The sequence below is a fragment of the Corvus moneduloides genome, chromosome 2 (assembly GCF_009650955.1).
Source record: "Corvus moneduloides isolate bCorMon1 chromosome 2, bCorMon1.pri, whole genome shotgun sequence".
NCBI lineage: Eukaryota > Metazoa > Chordata > Aves > Passeriformes > Corvidae > Corvus > Corvus moneduloides.
In genome coordinates, this window is record NC_045477.1 from 116328812 (window position 1) to 116352747 (window position 23936).

The 23936-nt window shown below is 44.5% G+C and overlaps 1 protein-coding gene across 1 annotated transcript; it reads left to right on the forward strand.

The window, feature by feature from the left end:
- The first annotated feature begins 779 nt into the window (after nucleotides 1-779).
- Nucleotides 780-18180, forward strand: DDX3X (DEAD-box helicase 3 X-linked). The gene is made up of 17 exons (XM_032100944.1): nucleotides 780-949; nucleotides 3081-3138; nucleotides 4126-4176; nucleotides 8788-8911; nucleotides 10079-10219; nucleotides 10305-10404; nucleotides 10940-11075; nucleotides 11437-11522; nucleotides 12154-12252; nucleotides 12327-12487; nucleotides 12665-12809; nucleotides 12944-13088; nucleotides 13411-13592; nucleotides 13683-13800; nucleotides 14219-14375; nucleotides 15195-15322; nucleotides 15649-18180. The coding sequence occupies exons 1-17, from the start codon at nucleotides 905-907 to the stop codon at nucleotides 15729-15731; spliced, it is 1959 nt and encodes a 652-aa protein (XP_031956835.1). The 5' UTR covers nucleotides 780-904; the 3' UTR covers nucleotides 15732-18180.
- The last annotated feature ends 5756 nt before the right edge of the window (nucleotides 18181-23936 follow it).

Genomic DNA, 23936 nt, shown 5'->3' on the forward strand with positions numbered 1-23936 from the left:
ATGTAAAGAGATCGATGGCAAAACTGACACTACAGAGGAAATAGTGGAAGTCCTTTGGCACGTCAGTATGTTTGATGGCTAAGGATCTTAGAGAAAGAGCTGACGAATACGTGCAGTGACTAGTGCAGCCCACCAGCACTGCTCAGGGGTAAGCGCCTCACAGCCAAGTGCCGCTGAGTAGCGGCACAGGGGATGATCTGAGCCCTGCAGAGCCGCAGGTTGGCATGTCCGGGCCTGCGCTAGAGGCAGTTATGGCAGGGAGGCCGGTGTGTTCTGGGTGCAGCAGCCCCTCCTCCCCTCAGCGCCGCGCCGCCATTACGCGCTGCGCCACTGCCCGCCGAGGGGGGAGCGACAAGATGGCGGCACCGCCCGCCCACGTGACCCAGGCCCCGCCTCCTTCTAGCGGCGTCTCGGCCGCGCGCGCGCGGGACGCTCTCGCGAGGGCGGCGAACAAAAGGAGAGCGCGGCGCAGCCTGTGTGCTGTGGCGGGGGGTCGTGATCTCGCGAGAACTCGGGGCCGCTCTCGTCCCGAGCAGAGCCGGGCGGGAGCGGGGGGAGGGGAAACCTCGCGGTACCGCCGGAGACTCTGCGCGGGCCCGGCGCTCCAAAGTCTCGCGACACCTCCGGGAGCGCTTCCCTCATCGGCTGTTGAGCTGCGCGGAGTTCTCGCGATAGCGCCGGGAAAGGAGGGCGGGGGGGCGGTCGCGTGCGCGCTGAGGTCAGCGCGCGCTGCCGGGCGCGCGGGGGGCGGGGCCTATATAAAGGACGGGCCCGCGGCGGGGGGGGCTCAGTCAGGGCAGCGATTCGTGGCGGAACCAGCGGCACCCACGGCAGCGACCTCCCGGCCCAGCGGATCCCCATTTCTCGAGGCGGAGCGGGACGAGCCCGAGACCTATCTCTCGTTATGAGTCATGTGGCGGTGGAAAATGCCCTCAGTCTAGACCAGCAGGTGAGGGACGAGAAGCGGAAAGGCCGCTCCGTTACCCGGAGGAGGCGCGCGGCGGAAGCTCTTGGGGCAGGAAGGGCGAGAGGGTTGGTTGGGAATTGTCGCGTGGGGCTTCGCTTCTCGCTTCCCGGCGATTGTGTCGCAGTTCCCCCCGCGGTAACCCCCACCTCCCCCCTACGCGGCCTGTTGAAGCGCACTCGGTCGTTGCGCAGTTAACGCCGTGCGGCGGCCCCGCGCCGCGCCGGGCCCCCCCCGTGGGGGTGCGTTGTCCCCGCGGCCGGGGCGGCGTTGCGGGGCCGCCGGTGCCGCCCGGCCCGGCCCCGGCCCCGCTCGGGCCCCGCGGCCCCCGCGCCGCGCTCGGACCCGCTTTGTGTGGGAGCGCCGGGAGCGGCAGCGGCCCCCGGTGGCCGCAGCGGGAACTGTGGCGGGAGCTGGGGGTGGGGGGGAAGGAGGAGGAGGAGGAGGAAGGGGCGGTCAATGGCCGCCATTGTGCGGGGCGGGGGAAGGGGACACACACACACGACACGGCGCTTTGTGTGACGCCCCTTCCCTGGGGAGGCGGTGCTGGTGGCCGCCTTTGTTCGGGCTCCGGTGCTGCCGGGCTCCGGTGACGCAGTTGGGCCTGGATTCGTGTTGGTCCGCACCATTTATTATTATTTTCTTCCTTTTCATTCCTGCATCCTCCCCCGCCTCCCTCCCCGCGCTGGGCGGGATCGGTGGTTATCTAACTCTCGGGGAAGGCGGCGGGGGCAGGAAGAGCCCCATCTGCTGCAGCGGGACCGTGGCCGGGCAGCCCTCGCCCTCGGCCGCTCCGGCGAAGTAGGTCATGGAGACGGTCCTTCCCTCTCCCTTCTCCCCCGCCACCCCCCCGCGCCACACGTGACGGGCGCCGGCAGCCGGATTAGCTGCTCCTGCTGCGCCGGGAATCCAGCCCGCAGTGCCGCACTGAGATGGCGCCGGGGCTGCGCCACCGATGCCCGAGGCAGCGCCTGGGAAGTGTTGCCCCCACCGTGGGGATCCACTGCGAGAAGATTCATCTCTCACTTCTTGTTACTTGTGGAGAGCCGCCTTGACCTAGTAGAGAGCCTTTGTTTTTGTTGGCTGCTAAAATAAGAACCATTCTTGAGCCCTGCGTTGATGCTTCGATCAACTGAAGAGATGACATTTTAAGTGGTAGCTTTAAAGAGGATGTTATGAGGTCAGCCGTGGGAAAATTCTTAAAGAATTGAATGTCTTTAAGTGGCAGCACAGGCAGCTGAGCGCAGAAAAGGACAGTGCATTGGGGTCTTTGTTTTGGATTAATTCAGGTCATGTTGGAAGACATTTCCGTGCAGTATATTACATAAAACTGATTTGTATTTAAGCATGCCTTATTTTTCCGATACAAGTTTGTAATCCGGCCATGCAGGCAAACAACTGTGATAAGTTGGTTCTTAAGCCTTATCGATTTCCCACTGCTTTCTGCTGAAATGAGTTCATATTGTGTTTGACTTAAAAGCTGTGAGCGACACAGCAGCACTGCGTGAACTGAACATCTTTTGGAAGACTTTACTGGGAGACTGAGGGCTATAGACGTTTTTGAAAAACAAAAAAGTCGTATTTGCTGAAGTAATTATCAGAAGACATCGCCTAATATTTTGTGAGCAGTAATGGCCTCAAACGTGAAGACTAATGTCTTAGTAGTGTTAATGCAGTTAGTAAATATCTCAAGTCTCTGCAAGCAAAGTGCTCAGCTTAAATTGTATAACTTGTGCTGAAGTCTCCATAGCAAAAAAAAATTGCCACTGACCCAGAGCCGGATGCATTTTAGCGCATTGAAATTCAGTCTATTTAAAACGGTTCTTCAACCTGCATGTAGTGCGAAGCAGAAGTCTGTGGTAGTGATTTGGTGGGTGTGAGATACTCTGCTGGCCTTGCTGCCCGTGTGGGTGCGTGTTTATTGGTGGGTATAAAAACATTGGAGATGATACAACGTGAGTAACAATAGGAGACCTAGCTTGGCACGATGTAAAAAAATTTTTTTGCTGCAGTAGCTTGTTAGAACATTCTTTGTTTCTGATGAATGAAAAGGGGTTTTTGTATCTTTGCATAAATTCATGGTAAAACATGTTGATACTTGATTTTTTTCTTCTAGTTTTCTGGTCTAGACTTGAATTCTTCAGACTCTCAGAGTGAAGGAAGCTCTACAAGCAGTAAGTACATGCAAATTCTCAAGCTTACAAACACACAGTTTTAGAAATTGGGGGTTTGCAGCTGTGAAAAGCAATTTCTAAAGCCAAAATATACTGAGGCTGATGAGGAAATAGAGGAGGTTGCCAGTTAAGCTTGCTTTGAAAACACTGAGCTTTAGATAGAACTACTTAATTTTGCAGTGGTACTGTATGTGTGTACATTTCTGAAGCACTTAATTAGCTTGAGAGAACTTAGTGTTCCAGTTCTGTCCTAGATTTTCAGTTGCCTCTCATCTGAGGCCACTGGTTTAGTAGTAATGTGGTGATTTGTCTTCCTAAAACATCCAGGTAGAGTGGTAATGTTAACTCTTCTGATCTCAATTCATTGGATAGAAAGTGATATGCAAGGTTTAAGTATGTTAAGAGGGGGGAATCTTCCTGGAATTCCCATTCAGCTTGTGGCTGGTATGTTCTCATTCACTTGGCTTTAGCAGACAGATGTTTCTGGATTGTAAATGAGGAATGCTATTCAGAGGCAATTAGGTGTGGCTTCTGGTTTGATCAAAGCTGAATGGATGGGGATGGGTGAATTTAAGGGGAGGGAGAAGTGCTAGTAGTAATACTGTGAGTGCCAGTACTTGAATGTCACAGTAAATATCTTGAGCTGCTCAAGTATCTGGCACCAGCTTAACCCTTAATGGGTTCTGAGAAGACAGGCTTTTGTCATGGACACTGAAACACCCATAAATGGGTGGGTGATTCGGTCAGAGGAACACAAGACATCTGTGCCTTAAACCAGCTGCCTAAAAGGGTATGCAAGAACTTTAATCTTCAACTGAGTGTGCTAGCAAGTGCTGTATTAAAAAATTCTTGTTTAAAAATGCTGCAAGAGGCCTTAAAGCTTGAGGGAGACATTTTTAGTAAGCAGAAGCTGTTGCTGACGAGATGAACATTTCAAGATGTGCTGACACCACGGGCCTGTAACACTACCTTTCTTTTGTCCTTTAGAAGGCCGATACATTCCTCCTCACCTGCGGAACAGGGAAGCTTCAAAACAGGGTATGTATCCCAAACACAGTGGCAACACTTAACGGGTTCTTGAATCTCTAGGAGCAGACTGCAGAGGCTCTGACAGTACTGCTGAAGGCTGTTACACAGACTCCTTGAGTGTCCCGTGCAAAACATGGCAACTTCATCTTCTGCTTTTAATGCACTGTTCTAGATCCCTTCACCAACTTATATCCGAAGCTCAAGTTCAGTATCCAACTGATAAAATACCTTCTATGTCTTTGTAACAATTGACTGGCTGAAGCAGGATGGTCTCCCATCTTAACTTGCTGTGTGATCTTGAGTGTTGGTCTGAATGGATTTCGTGGGTACTAGTTTTTCTGCGAGGGACTCTGATGTGAAACTTGGAGCAATCAGTTGTTTAGTACAAACAAATGGCACAGTTTCACTTTGTAAATGCATATTTTACACAAATAGATGTTGTCCTTGTTCAGCTTCCTGCAGTTTTGTGGAAGTCCCTGGGAGTACTTGGAGAAGGAAATGCAGGCTGTTGGTGAAGCAAAGATGAAGTACATGACCTATTTTGGTCACGTATTTACACAGGGGTTTTCGCTGAGAAATGGCCCTTCCATCTTCCATTTGAATATCTAAACAGAACATAATCCAGAAGAAAAGTTTCTTGGAACACTTCAGCGAATTAAATCATGACCTTGCTGTGTAGGATCCCAAGGGGGCAGGTGCTGCAGCACAGTGTTGTCATGTCTGGTGACTTGGGTGGATACGAGAGAAACATTTCCCCTAACACCTGTTGAAATATACCAGAATGCAGCAGCTAAAACACTTCCTGCAGTGCTACAATATAAAGAATTGGAGTTTTGTGGCATGGGAGGACTTGGATCTCATCTGTTTCTAAAGCAGTAAACTTCCACAGATTCTTTTCAATACTGCAGGAGGATGATGACTTGTATTATGAGTGGGTGGGAGGGCAATACTGAAATAAATGCTAATGTATCTGAGTGCTTCTGGAGCTATGTCACTTTAAATCTGACTAGATGAAAAATGCTATATTCTAGTCTTAAGCCATGTGAAAAAGGATCAGTCTGGTTTTTGCCTTGCCTTTGTATGTATCCAAGCTAGTGAGTTTGCTGGGTGTTCAGGATTTGGTTGGTTTTTTTTTTTTTTTAATTATGTAAAAGAAGTATGGTCTGAAGCACCAAGTGATGAACAGCATGGTACCAGAGGTGAATGCTTTCGCAAAAGGGGAGGGATTGGTTGGCAGCCAGTTCAGTGCTCTTGTTCCCAGTCACACTGACCTCGAATATGAGCAGTCTTACAAGAAACTGACTTGCTAAATCTCAGGAATGTGCAGGTTTCTCAAAAGCAGCAAACAGCTTTAAGGTGGTTGTGAACTTTGCTGTTCATAGATTTCTTCTCCTTGTGTGGTGTTTTGTGGATAATAGATGCAGTAACCTCGAGTTCTGTTATGACCTATTATGTATAGGACTGTCACTGTACTTCCTGGTGTGCTAGATCAGAGTTCAGACATGGCAGTGTAGGTGTGATTACGTGAGGCTTTTCTGGGGACTTAAACTTCACCTTGCAAAAAGGTGAATAGGTCATGAGACTGTAATCTGATGTGTGGCTTGTTCATTTAGTAGAACTTTGGCTGCCAATTTTCCTTGGTAAACCTAATGTTCAAAACCTGCCTTTAAATCTGGTTGAATGCTGTACCCCTGGCCTCATCCTGGTTTCCTGTGACAAGGTTCATAATTGCTGAATGGAAAAGCTCCAGTTCCAGTTCAGGACCCTGCTGGAAGCAAAAGGGCGTCATGAGTTTGGGCTTGTAAAACTGAGAGACCTTGTAGGATGATTCAAAGTCTCTTCTACAGTTGTACTTTGATTTAAGTGATGTTTACATCTGTTTGCACTAAATCAGTGATTTCTTTGGCTGCATTGAAACTTCTGAAATTTGGCTGCTCTTTGGAATTTTTAACAACAGATTTTTGAAAGCTTAGACATGGGGGAGCAACCTTGGGTGGTAGTGTTTGACCACACAACAAACTCTTGATGCAGCCTTACAAGTGTAGTGACCTGATTAAAAAAACCCTTCCATTTACCTCCAGATCTGTCCCACTGATACTAATCAGTTTGCTTTGTAAATGGGGGAGTAAGGCAGTACAGAATTGCAGGAAATAACAGCAGGCATAAAAATAATGTCCTTGTGTTACTTAATGGTAGTTCTGTTTCTCAGCTATGGGAGCTCAGTATGCAGGGCTGTCAGCCTGAACTGTCCTGCTTCCATGACCTCTAAAGCTTGTTGTCATGTAAGTTTCTTGTTAAACTTCCTGGAAGCAGCTCCTTGATACTTAAAACGCAACCTGATCTATAGTAGATCAAAAAGTAAATACTAAGAACTGACTTTAAAGGTCTTATCCATACTAAAGGAATCTGTGATTCTATTGCTCCCATCTTTAAAAAATGGATTATTGCTGCTGCATGTGGCAGGTTTTCAAGTGAGCTGGCAGTGATTTGTGTTAGTGTTACAAAGTATGAATTAAAACACTGGTTGATGGAGGTGCATTGACAGCTGTAATGCTGTTCATAGGTGTAAGAACTACAGAACTGTTCTGGAAGTTGATTGGCTTAGTGAATTCTTATCCATGCGGTGAGAAAGACATGCTGGATGGAATCTCTGCAGGTTTTTACTTGAAAAAAACCAAAAGCTGTGACATTTTAAGGAATTTCCTGGTAGTCCTTGCACAGTCTTGTAATCATTCTCTTCACTTAAAAGAAGCTGATCCTATGGGCTGTTAGGGGTTTTCTTAGGGCATTTACTTCAGTTTTAATTTGCCATTTGATGTCTGAAATCCCAGCTATTAATGCTAGTCATTTACGTAGAATTGACTTGTATGGCCTGGACCTGTGTTCTGTGCTGATCCACAATTAAAGTCAGAGCAGGAATGCCAGGCTGGAAGGTGAATTGGTGAAGCAGGATGTGTACTCCTCTGTTTGGTGTCAAAGTTGCTGTGCCATCTTAAAATTATATCTTAAAAAATTAAGCTGGTACCAGCTTCAGAAATGAATGCAGTAATGAGCTAGGTGAATAAGGTTACTATGTAGGCTATTTGGAGTACAAAATTGTGACTCTTTGACCTTCTCAAGCTTGGTAGAAGATCCGAAGTATAGTGTCAGCTCAGGTTTTTCACTATTAAGAAACTCCATCTGTATCCCTGAAGATGGCTCTGTCAGTACCACTGCTGCTAGATCTCTTGGCAGGATGACATATCCCAATAGTTGTAGTGTGGCCTGAAAGTTACTCATAATAAAATCTGTATTTAGATGTCTTTTAAAGAAGCTAAAATAACTTTCTCGAAGTTAGTATCTTTAAAGTTGCTTCTTAAAGCACTTTGGAGGTCTCGAAGTACATTCCTTTATCTTGTGTGCTGAAAAACTTCATTGATGGATTATTTTTGCTGTCTGTTTCAGTTAAACAGACAAAGGAGTTACAGTTATCACACTAGTTTTTAAAGTTCCCTTATGACCAGTACATTTCTGGATTTTGGGTAATAGAATTTCTTAATGAAAAAAATCAGAGGCAAGGTGAATAGCACTCTTTTAGAGAGCATCTAAAAAGGTAGGGTAATTCTGGTAGCAAAGCCTTTTTCAGAAACTCGGCCTAGAACAGCCCCTTTCTTTGGAATGAGTTTGTTTGGTGGTTGCTTTTATTGTCTGATGAATAGTTCTTGACTGGTTTTGTGCTATGGAGCTGGCAAAGCATGCTCACAAGAGTGACATAATTTGTTTATCTGTTCCAGTATTTAACTTATTCTCTGCTGGAATCCCATAGCTGAGATTGAAAACGTTACACAAACTTGGAAGAGGCTGAACCTCTGAAATACAGTTCGTAATTTCTTAGTCCAGTACCAGAGCAGTGTTTAATGCTTCTCGTTTCTGCTACCTCACAGGCCCTGGTAGCAGAATAAAAGTGAGGTTTTTTACTCAGTGGTATTGGCAAGCTGAGGTACTTTGTGTTTGTTTGAGTTAACATATGTAAGTAGGCACTTACTGTAGGCAGGAGTAAAAGTGCTGTGGAAAAACTCAGTGTGGTTAATTTGTTGTGAAGACTTGCATATACCTTATTTGCGTATGGTACTGTTAGTTTGTTTAGTCTGTGTAGATCACACTGCTTTGTGTACTTGCTGTATGATAAAATTTTTTATCTTCTGTTTGGATTTCTGATACCATTTATTGATCTCTGAGAGACCTTGTTAACCTCCAAAAATTAAATGTGTAGTCAGGGATTTGTATTGGAGAGATAACGTAGATGAGGCTTGGCGAGACTTAGCATCTTAGTGTTTCTTCTGATACCCATCTTTCCAGGGTAGGCAGTTGAAATACTTGCACTATAAGGCAAGTGCATGTTTTTAGACAAATCCCCAAACATGCTTGTACATGGAAGGAGGAACTTTAGTTCTGATAGGTGGTGAGAAATGCTCAGTCCCTTGTTGAGTAAGTCTTCACTCATTCACCTTCATGCATTTTTCATTCATGAAGGAATTCAGTCCCATAGACCTTCCAGTGAAGACTTCCTGGACAGAACTTGTTTTTTCTTGTAAAAGCCTGGATTGTGTAATGTATGGCTGAAATCCCTTTCTCTGCTAGGTTTCGATAGTGGTGGCTGGAGTTCCAGAAGAGACAAGGATGCTTATAGCAGCTTCGGTGCGCGGTCCGACCGCGACGCTAAATCCAGCTTCTTCGACCGTGGAACCGGATCGAGAGGAGGGAGGCAAGTACTTGTTTGTCTGGGTGGTGCACATGAAGTCTGCCTCAGCTCTAGCATTGCGCTTGTAATCTTGATGGTAAAATTAGAGTTCCAGGTGTGAACAACATGAGGTAGGAGGAGTCTTGGAGGGCAGGAGAGAGGGAGAGAACCTTGCCTTTAAAGCTCCATGATTTCAAGGATGGGCAACTTGCATGTGTTAAAAAGTGTGCACTGTAGTCTGCCACCAGCCAGTCACTGCAGCTGTAGTGACGGGCTGACTTCAGCATTCACCAGAGAAGTGCTAGGTGGGTGGCTACTTCCAGGAGAACCACGAAGAGCTGTTGGGAGCACACAAAATACATCAAAATTGATTTTTTTATTTCAATTTTTTTTTCTTGTTTAAAAAGTGTAGTTAATAAAACTGGGTGAGACTCTTGCAGGTTCTCTGCCTTCCTTACTTGATCAGTCTTAAACACATCATGCGTTGTATGCACAAGTGTGGTGAGAGTGACCTTTACCGACTAGTAAAGCTGACCTAGTCCTGTATCCAGACTTTTCTCAAATATGATTTACCAGGCCAAAAACTAAGCAGTTGAGGTAAGGACTTCTTCCACCTTCTTTCCAAGTCAGTAATACAGGTGAGCTCCCTTTTTATGAAATAATTATGTGACATAATGGAGGTATTTGGTCACACGTGCGGTGGGGGAATAAAGGAACAAATTGGAGCGCTGGAGGGTTTTGTCTGGATGTGGGAGACCTGTGTAGAATGAGGCAGAGGAAGGGGTGGGGGGCATACTAAATAATGCTGCTTAGGAGGTTTAAACAGAGCTCACTACAAAGAAATGGCAAAGACTGAGCAACTTGGATTGCAGCTCCACTGGCAGATGACTGTTACGCTTAATCAAATAAAACTGGTGATACAAAGTTCACTGTGCTAAGCTAAACTGAGCTCTGAAATAATGACAAACTCTCCTGTCTGACACAGAAAAATGTGACCTGGTCTGGTGGCCAGGACTAATTTCTGTTCTTACATCAAGAAGCAAGTGTAGATAATGTGCTGGTTTTGAATTGTTCCACAGTTGTGTATGTAATACACAGAGCATACGCTGCTGCGTTGTTACAGCTTTGATTCTGCACGTCAGAACCCCCTGTTGCCTGGGAAGGGTGGTCTGATTCTCTTGGTGTATTTAGATACGAAGAGCGTGGCAGAGGAGGGGACTATGACCGGAGTGGCTTCGGCAGATTTGACCGTGGTGGGAACAGCCGCTGGTGTGACAAATCAGATGAGGATGACTGGTCAAAGCCTCTCCCCCCCAGTGAACGCCTGGAACAGTGAGTCATGGGATAGTATCGATTCATGGGGGAGGGTCATTTGATAATTTTTGTGAGTAAAAATATTTTTATCTTCTGCTTTTAGGGAACTTTTTTCAGGAAGCAATACTGGCATTAACTTTGAGAAATATGATGATATTCCTGTTGAAGCAACAGGCAGCAACTGTCCTCCACATATTGAAAGTGTAAGTTTTTTTAAAAATCTATTTTGCTATGCGTCTGATAGTGGCTGTTCTGTATGTGAAACTTGATGTCTTGCTGTCTGGAGTGTAGGGAAGAAAGGAAACAGTCTTCCTACAGCTAAGCTATTTTGCTGAGGGGGTTTGTATACGATGAACTAAGACAGGGAAGAAATTCTGTAAGCTTTTTCAATGAACACTCATCGCTTACTTTTTAACTGTAACTTGTCCTTAAACAGTGAACCTGTGAAGAAATGCTTTGAAGGTGCTGATCTGGGAGCAACTGCTGAAGCATAGGCAATGTTAGGCTAAGCATAGTGTGTGTGCTAGTGTAGTCTGCACTACAGGCTTGGCTGGCTTTGTAAGAATGGCTTACAAGACTGCACTAAGTATCTGTGTGACTCTGTAAACTCCTTAGGCTAGTTCTATATGAAGAGCTGAAACAAGATCTGCTTTATAAGTGACTTGTTAAACTGAATGTTGTGTTACATGGTGGTTGAAGGGGAGGATTCTGATCTTATTTCTTTTAAATATCTTACAGTTCAGTGATGTCGACATGGGAGAAATTATAATGGGGAACATTGAACTCACACGCTACACCCGTCCTACTCCAGTACAGAAACATGCAATACCTATTATTAAAGAAAAGAGAGACTTAATGGCCTGTGCTCAGACAGGTAAGTTAGTAACTCTTTGCTGCTTAGTCTCAGTAGAAGTGAGGTCTTAAATTACTGCAAGTAAGAGGTCTGTACAGTAGTAGAACCTCTTGCGCAGAGTGAAACAGTTGCAGTGTTAGAAGCTAATTAGCTTTAGTCTTGCATCTGCTTTAGATGTGACTAACTAGATTTATGGTGTTTGTCCCAAGAGACACGTTCATGTCTTTAACCACATTCCCTTCAGGATTTTGAGGTGCTGAGAGTGCTTCAGTGCCACAAGTAGCATCCCTATACCAGTGCAGGTGTTACTGGGAATGTGCTGATACAGGATTAGTGTGTAGTTGATAGCAACTCTTAGTAATACTGACTTGTGTTCTACTAGGGTCTGGGAAAACGGCTGCATTTCTTCTGCCGATACTGAGCCAGATATATGCAGATGGCCCTGGTGATGCCTTGAGAGCAATGAAGGCAAGTATTCAGATACCCAGTCCTGGAAAACGATGACCAATGTCATGAGTTTGGGGTTTTTTCCTTCCCCAGATGAGCTGATGTCTGCTGCTGAACACAATAGGTGGTTTTAAATGTCATCATTTTGGGTATGAAAGGCAAGTGTCTCAACTTCTAGAAGGCTTCAGGTGTTTCCCTTAAAAAATCCAGGCCGTGGATTAGATTTTTCCGTACCTGAGGAGTTGTATGCATAACTGTTTGGTTTTTTTAATGAGTGGTTTTGTTGTTGCGTAAGCTTAAAAGACACTTCCCTTGCTACAAAAAGTAGTCACACATCTATGTTGTAGGAGTTTCAGAACAGGAAGTAACTGGTTCTATGGCTGTTACTTCTCCACTGCTGAGGTTTGGGATCGCAATGCTTGTTGTGGAAACCAGGATTGTGCAGCTGTTGGCCATAGTAAGCCATGGCTGAACCTTGGGTACTGTAATAGGGCTGTCTTCAGAGACACTGCTCAAGCTGGCTCTCAACCGTGCTTTGTCTTCCTTGTTAAGACAAACATGGTGACCTGTCTTAAACATTGCCTATAGTACCTTTTTTCTTTCCTCTTGTGTTTCGGATGCTCATGCCAAGGTTTTTTTTTTTTCCCTTCAGGAGAATGGGAGGTATGGGCGCCGTAAGCAATATCCAATCTCACTGGTCTTGGCTCCCACTAGAGAACTGGCTGTGCAGATCTATGAGGAAGCCAGAAAGGTATATCTAACAGTTTATTATTATAACATCGCTCAAGTAGAATTTTCCTTGGTGCTGACTTACTCTGTTTACAGTTTGCATACCGCTCCAGAGTTCGCCCCTGTGTTGTATATGGTGGTGCAGACATTGGCCAGCAGATCCGTGACTTAGAACGTGGATGTCACTTGCTTGTAGCAACTCCAGGACGACTGGTTGATATGATGGAGAGGGGAAAGATTGGACTGGATTTCTGCAAGTATGTAAAGTGCTGCTTGTCTGTGTTCAAATGAGTTACAGCGGGATGTAGTTAAGGAGCTCAGGTTGTAGCTTTTGGACTGTCTAAACATCTGGATGAGAACTTATAACCCAGTGCAGGCACCAGAGCACAGCTTACAGAAAAATGTTCTGAAGAAGGTTTTTTACTACTGTTTAGGTACTTAGTCCTTGATGAAGCTGACAGAATGCTTGACATGGGGTTTGAACCTCAAATTCGTCGAATTGTTGAACAAGATACTATGCCACCAAAAGGGGTTCGTCACACCATGATGTTCAGTGCTACTTTCCCCAAGGAAATCCAGGTACTTTACAAGAGTTTAAATACTTGAAAAGCTCATAAGGCCAAAGAAATTTTATCTTGGGAAGAAGGAAAAATATATGATCTGATTTTTTTTTTTTTTTTTTTTTTTTTTTTTTTTTTGCCTCCCCTTTTTAGATGCTTGCTCGTGACTTCCTTGATGAATACATCTTTCTGGCTGTTGGCAGAGTAGGTTCTACGTCTGAGAACATTACACAGAAAGTAGTGTGGGTGGAAGAGCCAGACAAACGATCGTTCCTGCTTGACCTGCTAAATGCCACAGGTAAAGAACAGCTGCAGATAAGCAAATGAGGCAAAATTCAGAATAGGCAAATCTAATGACTCAAGCAATAAGAACTTCTATTGATTAGGTGAATGAAAGGGTATTTTGTTAACATGCAGTGAATGTATTGCACTGGCTAAATGCCAGTATCAAGTTAATGTAAGCACGTCTGTTAATAAAAAACAGAGGGGGAGGGAGGCCTCCAGTGATGTTACTTGAGAATAAATGGGCAGAGAATTGAAGCTGCCTGTTTCCAGGGGGTGGAGCCTGTATTTGTCTGTGCAGCTTTTCTTCTGCTAACCTGGGCTTTAATTCTTACTAGGTAAAGATTCCTTGACTTTGGTGTTCGTGGAAACTAAAAAAGGGGCAGATGCTCTCGAAGACTTCCTGTACCATGAAGGCTATGCCTGTACAAGTATCCACGGAGATCGCTCCCAGAGGGACAGAGAGGAAGCACTGCACCAGTTCCGCTCTGGCAAGAGCCCCATTCTTGTTGCCACAGCAGTAAGTGAAATCTGTAAAACTCGAGCATGTGAGCCTATTTCTTGGCCTGTGGGGTTTTACTAAGATTTGATTTAATCCTTTAACCACTAGGTAGCAGCAAGAGGACTGGATATCTCAAACGTAAAGCATGTCATAAACTTTGACTTACCAAGTGACATTGAGGAGTACGTACATCGTATTGGTCGTACGGGCCGTGTAGGAAACCTCGGTAAGTATGACCTAGGGTTTTCACAGACAGCACTTCATACCTAAGTTGACAGGTGCAGTCATATTGGCTGAGTAATACATTTCAAATAAGTACTTGAGAGAAGCCTGTGAGCTGCTTTCTGTGACCAAAAGCTGGTCACTGCTGTCTAGCCACTGTGGAAAGAAGCTGCCAGTTCCTTTGGGTAATGTTCTTAGTGCCATTAAAAGGCTCACTGCCACCTGTAAGCCTGGTGTCTTCTGTGTCTGTCAGTAAACATGGATTTGTGGCCAGCTGTGGTGGAGTAATGGTCTCCAACAGCTTTCTCTTAAATAAGTTGTAGTGTTCTCAGGATTGGCTGTAAGGAACTGGAGTGCGGAATGGGTTTAAGTGCTGTAGTGTACTTGGATTGTGTGTAGCTAAAACTGAGTATCTGCTTCAGGTCTTGCCACTTCATTCTTCAATGAGAGGAACATAAACATCACAAAAGACTTGCTTGATCTCCTTGTGGAGGCTAAGCAAGAAGTACCATCTTGGCTGGAGAACATGGCTTATGAACAGCATCACAAAGGAGGAGGCAGCCGTGGGCGATCTAAGAGGTAAGAGGCACTGCTTTGGCTAGAGGTGTAAATTCAGTCCATTGAGACAGTTCTGTGACTTGTTATCTGTTGGAAAATACAGTTAGAGGAGGATGAGTGCAGCATAAACTGAGTTTGGTGGGTTCAAAGGTGACAGCTGGATGTCTGTCTGGTCTTGTTTTATCTATTCATAAGTCAGTTAACACATAAGATCTCTTCCTCTCAAGCAAGCAACTACATACAGCTGAGGTAGAATGATGTTAGCAAAAACCGTTTAAGAACTGTAAAAGCAGCTATAAAACACAGAAATGCATACCTACCTTCCTGTGCCAAAAATGTACCTTAAGCCTCTATTTTGATGTTTAGAAGAAGGTAATGCAATGCCTCCTGACAAAGAGAGAAGAGAGAATGCAGGTGTGAGGCCACTTGTAAAACAATTCTGTGGTAGAATCCTAAAACACTGTAATAGAAACCTTTGTTTACTGGCTTACCAGGGGTAGGATGACAGAACCCTTCCTCTTAAAGTAGTTAACATGATCCAAACACATTGGGTTTGGTGTGAGTTTTTTGTTATCTTAGCAGCATGCTTGTAAAATACTCACTTGTACAGCATGAGAGAAGGTCATAAATGCATCAGTTAAACAGTAAGGGTTGGAAATCTTGTGGAGGCAGAGATTTCACTGAATCAAATCTTTCCAGGTAGCCTTGGGATGCTTATAAAGTGTGCTCACCTAAGTGCTGGCTGTTGGCCAGCCAGAGTCCAAGTACATGAACCTCAATGTGTGCAGTGCTTAAAATGCTGCTTGCTTCACTCCAGTGTTTGTGTCTTGCCTTCTGCAGCAGTCGGTTCAGTGGAGGCTTCGGTGCCAGGGATTACCGGACGAGCAGCGGCTTCGGCAGCAGCAGCTCCAGCAGCAGCCGGTCGACCAGCAGCCGCAGCGGCGGGAGCGGCAGCAGAGGCTTCGGAGGTGAGAGGGGCTGGCCAGGCACTGCTGCCAAGCACAAAACCACACCTAAAATACTTGCTGGGGTAAAACTTGATGTAATGTTTAAATATGAGATCATCTCGTGTTTGTCGTGCAAAGTCTCAGTATCCTGCTTGGATCTAGGCCAGTGCAAGTTACCTGACTGATGGTTTGACACGACCTACCTTTCCAGTATTAGTTTAATGTGCATTTGACAGTCCTGCTGGGTGGGGTTCTTCAATAGACAACAGATACCTGGGCTATTTGGTTGTCGTGAAGCTGCAAATCCTTAGAGTTAATTAAGCATCACTTTCTCTTGCCTTTCATAGGTGGTGGTTATGGAGGCTTCTACAACAGTGATGGATATGGAGGAAACTATAACTCCCAGGGGGTGGACTGGTGGGGCAACTGATCTGCTTGCAGCAGATACCCCACCAAACAAGCTAATATGGAAACCACATGTAACTTAGCCAGACTATACCTTGTGTAGCTTCAAGAACTCGCAGTACATTACCAGCTGTGATTCTCCACTGAAATTTTTTTTAAGGGAGCTCAAGGTCACAAGATGGAAATAAAGGAACAAGTAGCCCTATCTCGAAGGTGGTTTTGAAGACTCTTATTGCTGTAGTCAGGATTAACTCCCCTCCCACCCATCCCCACCCAGAAACTGCATTTATAATTTTGTGACTGAGGATCATTTGTTTGTTAATGTACTGTGCCTTTAACTTTAGACAACTTTTATTTTGATGTCCTGTTGGCTCAGTAATGCTCAAGATATCAATTGTTTTGACAAAATAAAAATTACTGAACTTGGGCTAAAATCAAACCTTGGCACACAGGTGTGATACAACTTAAACAGGAATCACTGATTCATCCATAATATTACAAAGAAAAACTTATGCGGTAGCCTGCATTAGGGCTTTTGGTATCTGCAGATTTGAAAAATAAAACATCTTGAAGCATATCAATGCAATTAGTTTCTAATGTGGCAAAACTGTACTAAGTTAAAGTTCTGATTTGCTCACTCTATCCTGGATAGGTACTTAGAACCTGATAGCCTTTAATAAGCCATTCCAGTCATGATGAGATGATGTATGGATACATGCATACATTAAAAGCACTGTTTTTGAAGTTAATGCAAGTAAATACAGCAATTCCTTTTTCAATATAATAGGCAGATCATTAATGTGAGCTAGCCAAATGTGGGCAGAACATTACAGGGAACGTTTAAAGGTCTGATAACTTGAAATAGTTTTTAGGAGAATTCATCTATTTAGACTTTTTAAAAATGCCTGCCATATGAAATTGAAATGGTAGAATGGCTGACCATGGCAGTGATTGGTCCTCCCTAAGGGCCTGACTGAATTTTTGGTCTAATAACGCATGCTAGTGTTGATGTTTTTTGGTCAAGAGGGTATGAACAGGAAGAATTATGCAGCAGGCTTTATTTTAATGCAGATTCACATTACTCTGTTCAAGCTGCGTGGAGATGTTAAACTGGCTTACTGTAGACTTTGTAAAATGGCTCCAGAAGAGTAACAAACAAACCTGAGATCACAGAGGTTGGAAATGTACATAAACTGCACAAGGTTTCAATTCTGCTATTAAAGTGCAGTTTTAGTCAGTTTTAGTTGCATAGGTTTCCATTGTATTTATAGTCTGTTATGCTAAATCTGGCCAAAGATAAGTATTGTCCACCAGAAAAATGCCTCTGCCACTTGGAATTTCTGTGCTAACTTTGCGGCCAGAGCATTTAACAACTAATCTACAGTGGCATAGGAAAATGGCAAAAATCTCCTAAAGTGCAATAGAATTTTTCAAGTGTATTGTGCCTTGTTCTAAAACTTTTATTAAGTAGGTGCACTTGACAGTATTGAGGTCATTTGTTATGGTGCTATTTCAAGTCTAGGTTTAGGCCCTTGTACATTTTGCCCATAACTTTTTACAAAATACTTCTTTTATTGCACATTCAGAGAATTTTATATATGTCTTGTGTGCGTGTCCTTAACTTCCAATCTTATTTTGTCTCTTGGAGATTGAACGCAGCTTGTTTAAGGAGAAGGAAATAGATTCTAAAACTTATTTGGGACCATGGGAATGATAGCTGGGAAGAAAACTATTTGCACACGACAGATTTCTAGATACTTTTTGCTGCTAGTTTTGTGTAATATTTATTGAACATTTTTGACAAATATTTATTTTTGTAAGCCTAAAAGTGATTCTTTGAAAGTTTAAAGAAACTTGACCAAAAGACAGTACAAAAACACTGGCACTTGAATGTTGAATGTCACCGTATGCGTGAAATTATATATTTCGGGGTAGTGTGAGCTTTTAATGTTTAAGTCATATTAAACTCTTAAGTCAAATTAAGCAGACCCGGCATTGGCAGTATAGCCATAACTTTCTGATAGTAAAACAAAAATTGGCAACTTAAAATTAAACATGCCAAGGTTTTGATACACTTGTCTTAAGATATTTATGAAACACTTCTAAACACTGATGTGAAGTGTCCAGATTCTCAGATGTTTGTTGCGTGAGTTTTGTTTAGTTGTGTGTTTTTTTTTTTTTTCAGTGAATGTCTGGCACATTGCAATCCTCAAACATGTGGTTATCTTTGTTGTATTGGCATAATCAGTGACTTGTGCATTTTAGCAAGTTTTATCAGCCAGCAATATTTTCAGTTCAGATAACAAGGATTCAAACCAATATGCAAGAATGGATTTAAACTTGCTGAATGTGAAAATTCAACTTCAAGTCACTGTAGGTTTAGAATTGCTTATTGTATTAGTTTAGATGCTAGCACTGCATGTGCTGTGCATATTCTTGATTTTATTAAAATAAAAAAGTTGAACTGCACAGTCTATTCATTTGTGAAGCGTCACTCCTGGTTTATGAGCTCTGTAGCCCCAGCAGTCTCATTCACGTGCAGCTCTGGAAGCAGGTGACTCTAGTGTGGCACATGTCAGTGTGGTGACACGTGGCAGCCAGGCTCAGGGCTGTAGCTGAAAGAACCTAAAATGGCCTGTGCCCCACAGTGCGGGGTTACTGTGCAAGTGTCCTAGAGGTGGTGCCAGCAAAGCTGAGGTGGGACAGACGAGGAGAAAACCACCTTGGTTGGTTCATTAGGGGAACCAAGTTTGGCTGTAACGACCTAATTAAACCTTGTGACTGTAGGCTTAATTCCTCAGCCCCTGATTGCTAAGGATTTCATCTCACAGTTGTCCCTCTGAATTTCACAGGAGTGCCTTGTAGAGAGCTTCAAGTTTTGACATCATACCTGTTTATTGTTGCTAGGTGTTGAAAAGCTGAAGGGAGGTGAAGTATTGGAATATCCAAGGGAACAGAGTAGGACTAGATTCAGGTGTTTCCGGTTACTTTAAAGTGAGATAAAATTGCTTCATTTGAGAGAAGGCGATTCAGAGAGAGCCTGGGTTTTGAGTTCAGTGCTGAAATAACTGTAGAAACTTGTGATTTTCTGGTGAGTAAGGAAGAGGGTGGGGAGAAAAAAGTAATGCCTGGGACCCTCTGATCCCTAAAAGTGTGATGCAGGTGAATGGCGTGGGGTAAAGACTGGTAAAGGTGTGATGTGCACCTGCAATCCTGGATCCATACAGGAAATCTGCACCACCAAACCAGTACTGTGTATGGGCCTTGGAGGGCAATAGAAAGGAGGAATGACCATGATAGATTGCCAGAGCATTTGCCTTGAGCACACTAACTGTGGACCACACTAAATTTACCTGCTTTAGACTTGCATTAATTATCAACCTCATCATGCAGGGCTTTGTGTGTCATGCAATGTCCCTGGATGTGCAACGTGCACTTCAGTATCTTCCAAAGGCAGTTTTACCTCCCCTGTGTATCTGCAGAAATGCTAGGAGATGGATATGCCAAGGGAAGTGTTCACTGTGGAGCTGGCCTGTGGGATCTGGAACTCCAACTTGGAGTGTAAGGTTTGCACTTGGTGCATTAGCTTAGGTTTGTCCCTGGCAGAGTGCAGGAGTGGCAGAGGAGTCTTTGGCAGCCAAACCCACCCGAGCATAGGGCTGTGAGCAACACTCTGCACTGGGGCTTGCGAAGGTGGTGGAAGGGTTAATGTAAGGCAGTATTGGGCACAAAGTGAATGAAAAAGGAGGAAGTCTGGTCCTTGGGAAGATTGTTCCTACAGGCTGGAGGAAGCCGTTTACCTCTGGAGATGGAAGTTGGGCTAGGGAAATGGCAGGGAGGAGGAGCCTTGGGACACCAGAGGGACTGGGGTAAGAGAAGCACAGAGCGTGTTCCCATAGAGGTGGAAGTTTGTATTTCAGTAGTTCTTGGCATACTGGGCAGCCCACAGTAAATGAGAAAAGACTTGGGAAGAGGTGGAAAAGGCATCCTAAATTGTAAAGAAAAGGGCTGTGAAGTTAAATGGTGAAAGTTATTCTTGATTTGTCTTTGTGAAGCTTTGTTGTGTGAGGCTTTCAAAACGTGCAGTAAAGTCAGTCTTTGGGCAATAAATGTTTGCATATGCCAACAGTGGCAGTGGTTATGGCAGGAAGGTTGTAGTAAAGTCTGCTCTTGGTTTGCCAATGAGGGCATTGTGACCTGTGCAGATAAGCAGAGGTCTTGAAACAGCATCTGTTTTACTGTGATGACAGGGGTGGGAGTGTCTTGGATTGATGTCTTAGTGTGGAGTTCTGCATAAGAAGTGGACAGAGCCATGGCATTACCAGAGAGCCTTGGTTACTGTTTGGTGCAAGGATTGAGTACAGGAAAGGCAGCTTGTACAAGCAGGATGCTGCTGAGGCTGTGGCAGCCGAAAGTTGCCCTATAAACCTCGTTAAAGCTGTGTGTCTGTAGCTTTCTGAGTTCCTGAATCCTCATCCAGTGCAGTGCTCGCTATTGCTCATATTGATCAATGTGTTCATGAAAACAGCCTGCAGTCAGTTATGACAGGCCATACTGAGTTACAAATCCTAGGTGTTAGTGCTTGTTCTTAGGTGGAGGGGAGCAAAGGACAAGTCTGGAGTTTCACTCCTGCTGTGCTGTGAGCTCTGCCACTTCAGTGAACCTGGCTGGAGCTGTTGCACCAGCACTCAAACCAACCCCACAGATCGTAAGTGGATCATTTTTGAGGGGAAGATTGCCAAGGCTGTTGAGGTGACAGTTTCATGCTGCATTTTCTATCTTGCTTACCACTTTGTGTCAGAAAACAGCAGTGCAGATCCTGTCTGGTTCTGTCAACCCCTTGGTTGGTGGCCTTGTGCATAACACTGCTCATGGGTAGATGTTGTGTAAGGAGTCCCAGGAAGTGGGAAGTGGTTTGTGTAATTATCCTGTGCTCACATAAAGATGACACTTAACAAGCTGAAGTCACCTGCTGGTGGTTAATGAGGCAGGCCTGGAGCAGAGCCAAGACTAGGAAAAGTGTAAGTGGTGGGAGGGCCTTTGCTGATGTACCATGAGGAGTTCCTGTACTGCTGTCCTTAACTCTTTCCTGGGATTATTTAGGGAAGGTCTGGAAAAGCTGTCAGTGCTATGGATCTACAAGTCTGGGCTGTCCATTTAGGATAAGGAAATTCTGCTGTATATTTAGTAATTATAGGGGCACTGCATCTCCTCAGAGAGTTTTTGTAAACAGTTGAAATTCTGCTCTAAACTGCATCCTGCCAAGGGTAGGGTTTGCTGTTTGTCCTGCCACTTCAGGGAAAATTCACAATCATCTGATTTGTGTGCAAAAAATACTGCTGCTAAAGGAATTGCATGGTTCAAATAAACATTCAGTGTGTTCAGAGCACAGATTACACAACGCTGAGCCTGATTAATGATCTGTGCAGGTTTCAATACAGTGGCAGCATCAAATTATGTATTTGGTGTGACGAAAGCTTTGTTCCCACTGGCCTTTCATGCAAACTAGAGTTTGTCATCAAGGGTCATAGGACTACAGGCTTAGCAGGGAAGGCGAAGTCTGGAGCAGGTGTTGGCAGTCCCTGCTTAGATATTCAGTGCAGAAAATGCAACTGTTGCTTCAAGGAGGGCCCTGATTACCAGGGTTTTTCAGTGGCTAAAGAGTTCGTCTAATCTCCTTCAGTCGATGACTCATTGGGAAAGAAGTAGTAGTGATAAATTTGAAAAGGAAGCAGAATAAAAGGTTTGGCAAAGATACAGAGCATCTGCTCCCAGCTGTGCTGCTGCTCTGGGTTACCTGGGGTCAGTCACATCCTCATGCTGCAACTGCTCTCTTTGTTTCTTGCTCATCCTGTCAGTGTAAAGACATCAACTTTTTCAATCAGCAGTTGCAGCACCAGTATCTAGTCTCATCTGTCATCTCACCTGGGACTTCTAGGTTCTACTTGAAACCAGTAATTTGCAGGTAGATTCAGCTTAAAAAATGACAGCCGAGTAAGAGCATGAGATACCTTGGCATATTCTTTGATTATTCTACTATAACAAGAGAGAAATAAGATTTCTGATAGCATTTCTCAAATATTTACCCTTGTTCTTTCTAACCCAACTTCCGTTGTTTTTTGGGTTTTTTTTTTGGTACACACTTGTTTCTTCTTGCAGTCAAAACAAGCATTGCTTCTGATGGCACTTGAGATCTCAGAGGCTCATGTGACTGAAAATGTTTCTTGTGCAGCAGGGGAAACAATTGCTCAGGGTTATTTACAAAGAAGGAACAGCCAGAAATTAAGTGGACTGGGAATCTTAATGGAAGCTGTTTGTTAAATACCACTTGTGTACTGAGCTTAGTCAGAGATTAGATGCAGGTTAAGGGAAGTGTTCTCTGAAGAAATATAAAAACATTGGAGAGCTGAGAACTGGCTTGTGGAAACAGTCCCACGTTGCTGATCTTTTCCAGCTCTCTCCGTTTATGCATGAAGAAGATATGCCCGGGACTCTCTGGGTGAAAAGACTGTATTTAATTATGTTATTTAAGTTGTGAGTCTACAAACATAGCGGGATCATGTACTTGAAAGCTTGCCTGAATTTTCTAACTATATCACTGGTCCAAGAAAGGATGCATCCTCTTCTCACAGCTCCTTAAACAGCTGAGAAATCTGGTAATTAGGCTACTGTTAAATCACAGTGTGCTTTATGAAAAATTCCTCCAGGGACTCAAGAACTTGCCTATTTTATGTGGATAAATTAAAACGATGGGCTTATTGCAACCACTGGTGCTTCTGCAGAACTTCTCAGGAGTAAATCTCAGCAAAGTTTTAAGCAGGAAGTCAGCCTTGCCAGGAAATGGGGAGACAGAGCAGCCAAGCAAGAGGCCGGTGGCCGAGTTAGAGTGGAAGCCCAGCTCTCCTCTGAGTGAGTGACCCCGTGTTGGCTCTGGCAGCACAAACATCAGCTTCCTCTCATGATGACCTGGGGATCTGGGAGTGGCTGAGGCTCCTGGTCGTAGCATGGGAACTGCCACAAAGCCTGTGGCCACTGCCCTTGCCTTGAGACTCATTATCCTTCAGTAGGAAGTCCCGGGAATCAGAGTTCCCCAGGCAGGATGAGCCTTGTGGTGGTCACCAGAGTTTTAGGAGGTTTTCTGCTACTGCTCTTTGGTCTTTGGTTTAGCACCAGAGTGATTTACCTTTGCTTCACTTGCTGTAAAACTCTGTGAGGTCTTAACTCTGAGGTTCTTAAAGGAGTTAATTGTGACTTTGAAATGCCCTTGACAGGAGCCCCGCAGAGACTGGAGTCTGTGAGAGCATCCCCAAAACTCGTAGCAAATAGAGTTGAACCTTGCAGTGCCCTGCTGAATTTTCTGGCCTGGGCTGTGCTGTAGGGTTATGAATGTCTTAACAGGCTGTAAGCCTCAGGACATCTCTGGCTGTTGATACATGCTCAAAGAATGTCTGCCTGATAACAGCTGTCATGTCTCTAGGGCTTTGTTAACTCAGTGGAGACTCGCTCTGGGATGCACCAGAGGTCAAATCATGCTTTTCAGTTTGGATACTGGAGTCTCCCTCCCATGTGAGGAAAGGGCTGTACTACTCTGACCTGTGCTTTTAATATTATGGGCACAGCTTTTGGTTTAGAAGTCCAATCATCTTTCTTAACTGAAGCCCACATGGACAGGCTGTAGACACTGCATATAGGTTCATCCCTATTTCAGTTTCAGTTCTTGTGCTGAAGGCATTGGATGGGAGGTGGAATGGAAACCTCTGAGAGCAGTTTAGGTTAAGACTTACCAAGAATTACATGAATTAATTATAAATTAGGTTTAGGGACAAGAAATGTGTTTCCACATGAATGGTTCAATTGCAAACCCAAAGTCTTTTTTTGTGGTGCAGTCAACCTTGGCTGTTGGAGTGGTTTTCTGTTTGCAGTCACCAGATTCTCTGTGATTAGAGATTGCTGCTGTGCTGGGTTTTACATCCATCGGTGTGTAGGCAGGGTGTTACATTGCCAGCCATGGAGCTGGGGACCACCAGCCATTCACTGCTGTGTGTTTGTGCTATTTGTCCCACTGGCTTGAAACCATTCTGTTTTCCTTCTGTCTTCCCTGACTCTCTCTACTAAGCCCACAAACTTACACTTTCCTCTGAGTCTCAGAGACCTGCCCTCATCCTTCTGAACCAGGTAACCCTTCCTTTTTTTGCAAACTCTGTCCACCATCTGGAACCTCTGCTTGATT

Excerpts from the sequence above, each read along its gene's own strand:
- DDX3X (XM_032100944.1), top strand. The coding sequence starts at position 905 with ATGAGTCATGTGGCGGTGGAAAATGCCCTCAGTCTAGACCAGCAG. Across the intron at positions 3,139-4,125 it reads TGAAGGAAGCTCTACAAGCA|AAGGCCGATACATTCCTCCT; the intron begins GTAAGTACATGC and ends TTTGTCCTTTAG. Across the intron at positions 15,323-15,648 it reads CGGCAGCAGAGGCTTCGGAG|GTGGTGGTTATGGAGGCTTC; the intron begins GTGAGAGGGGCT and ends TGCCTTTCATAG.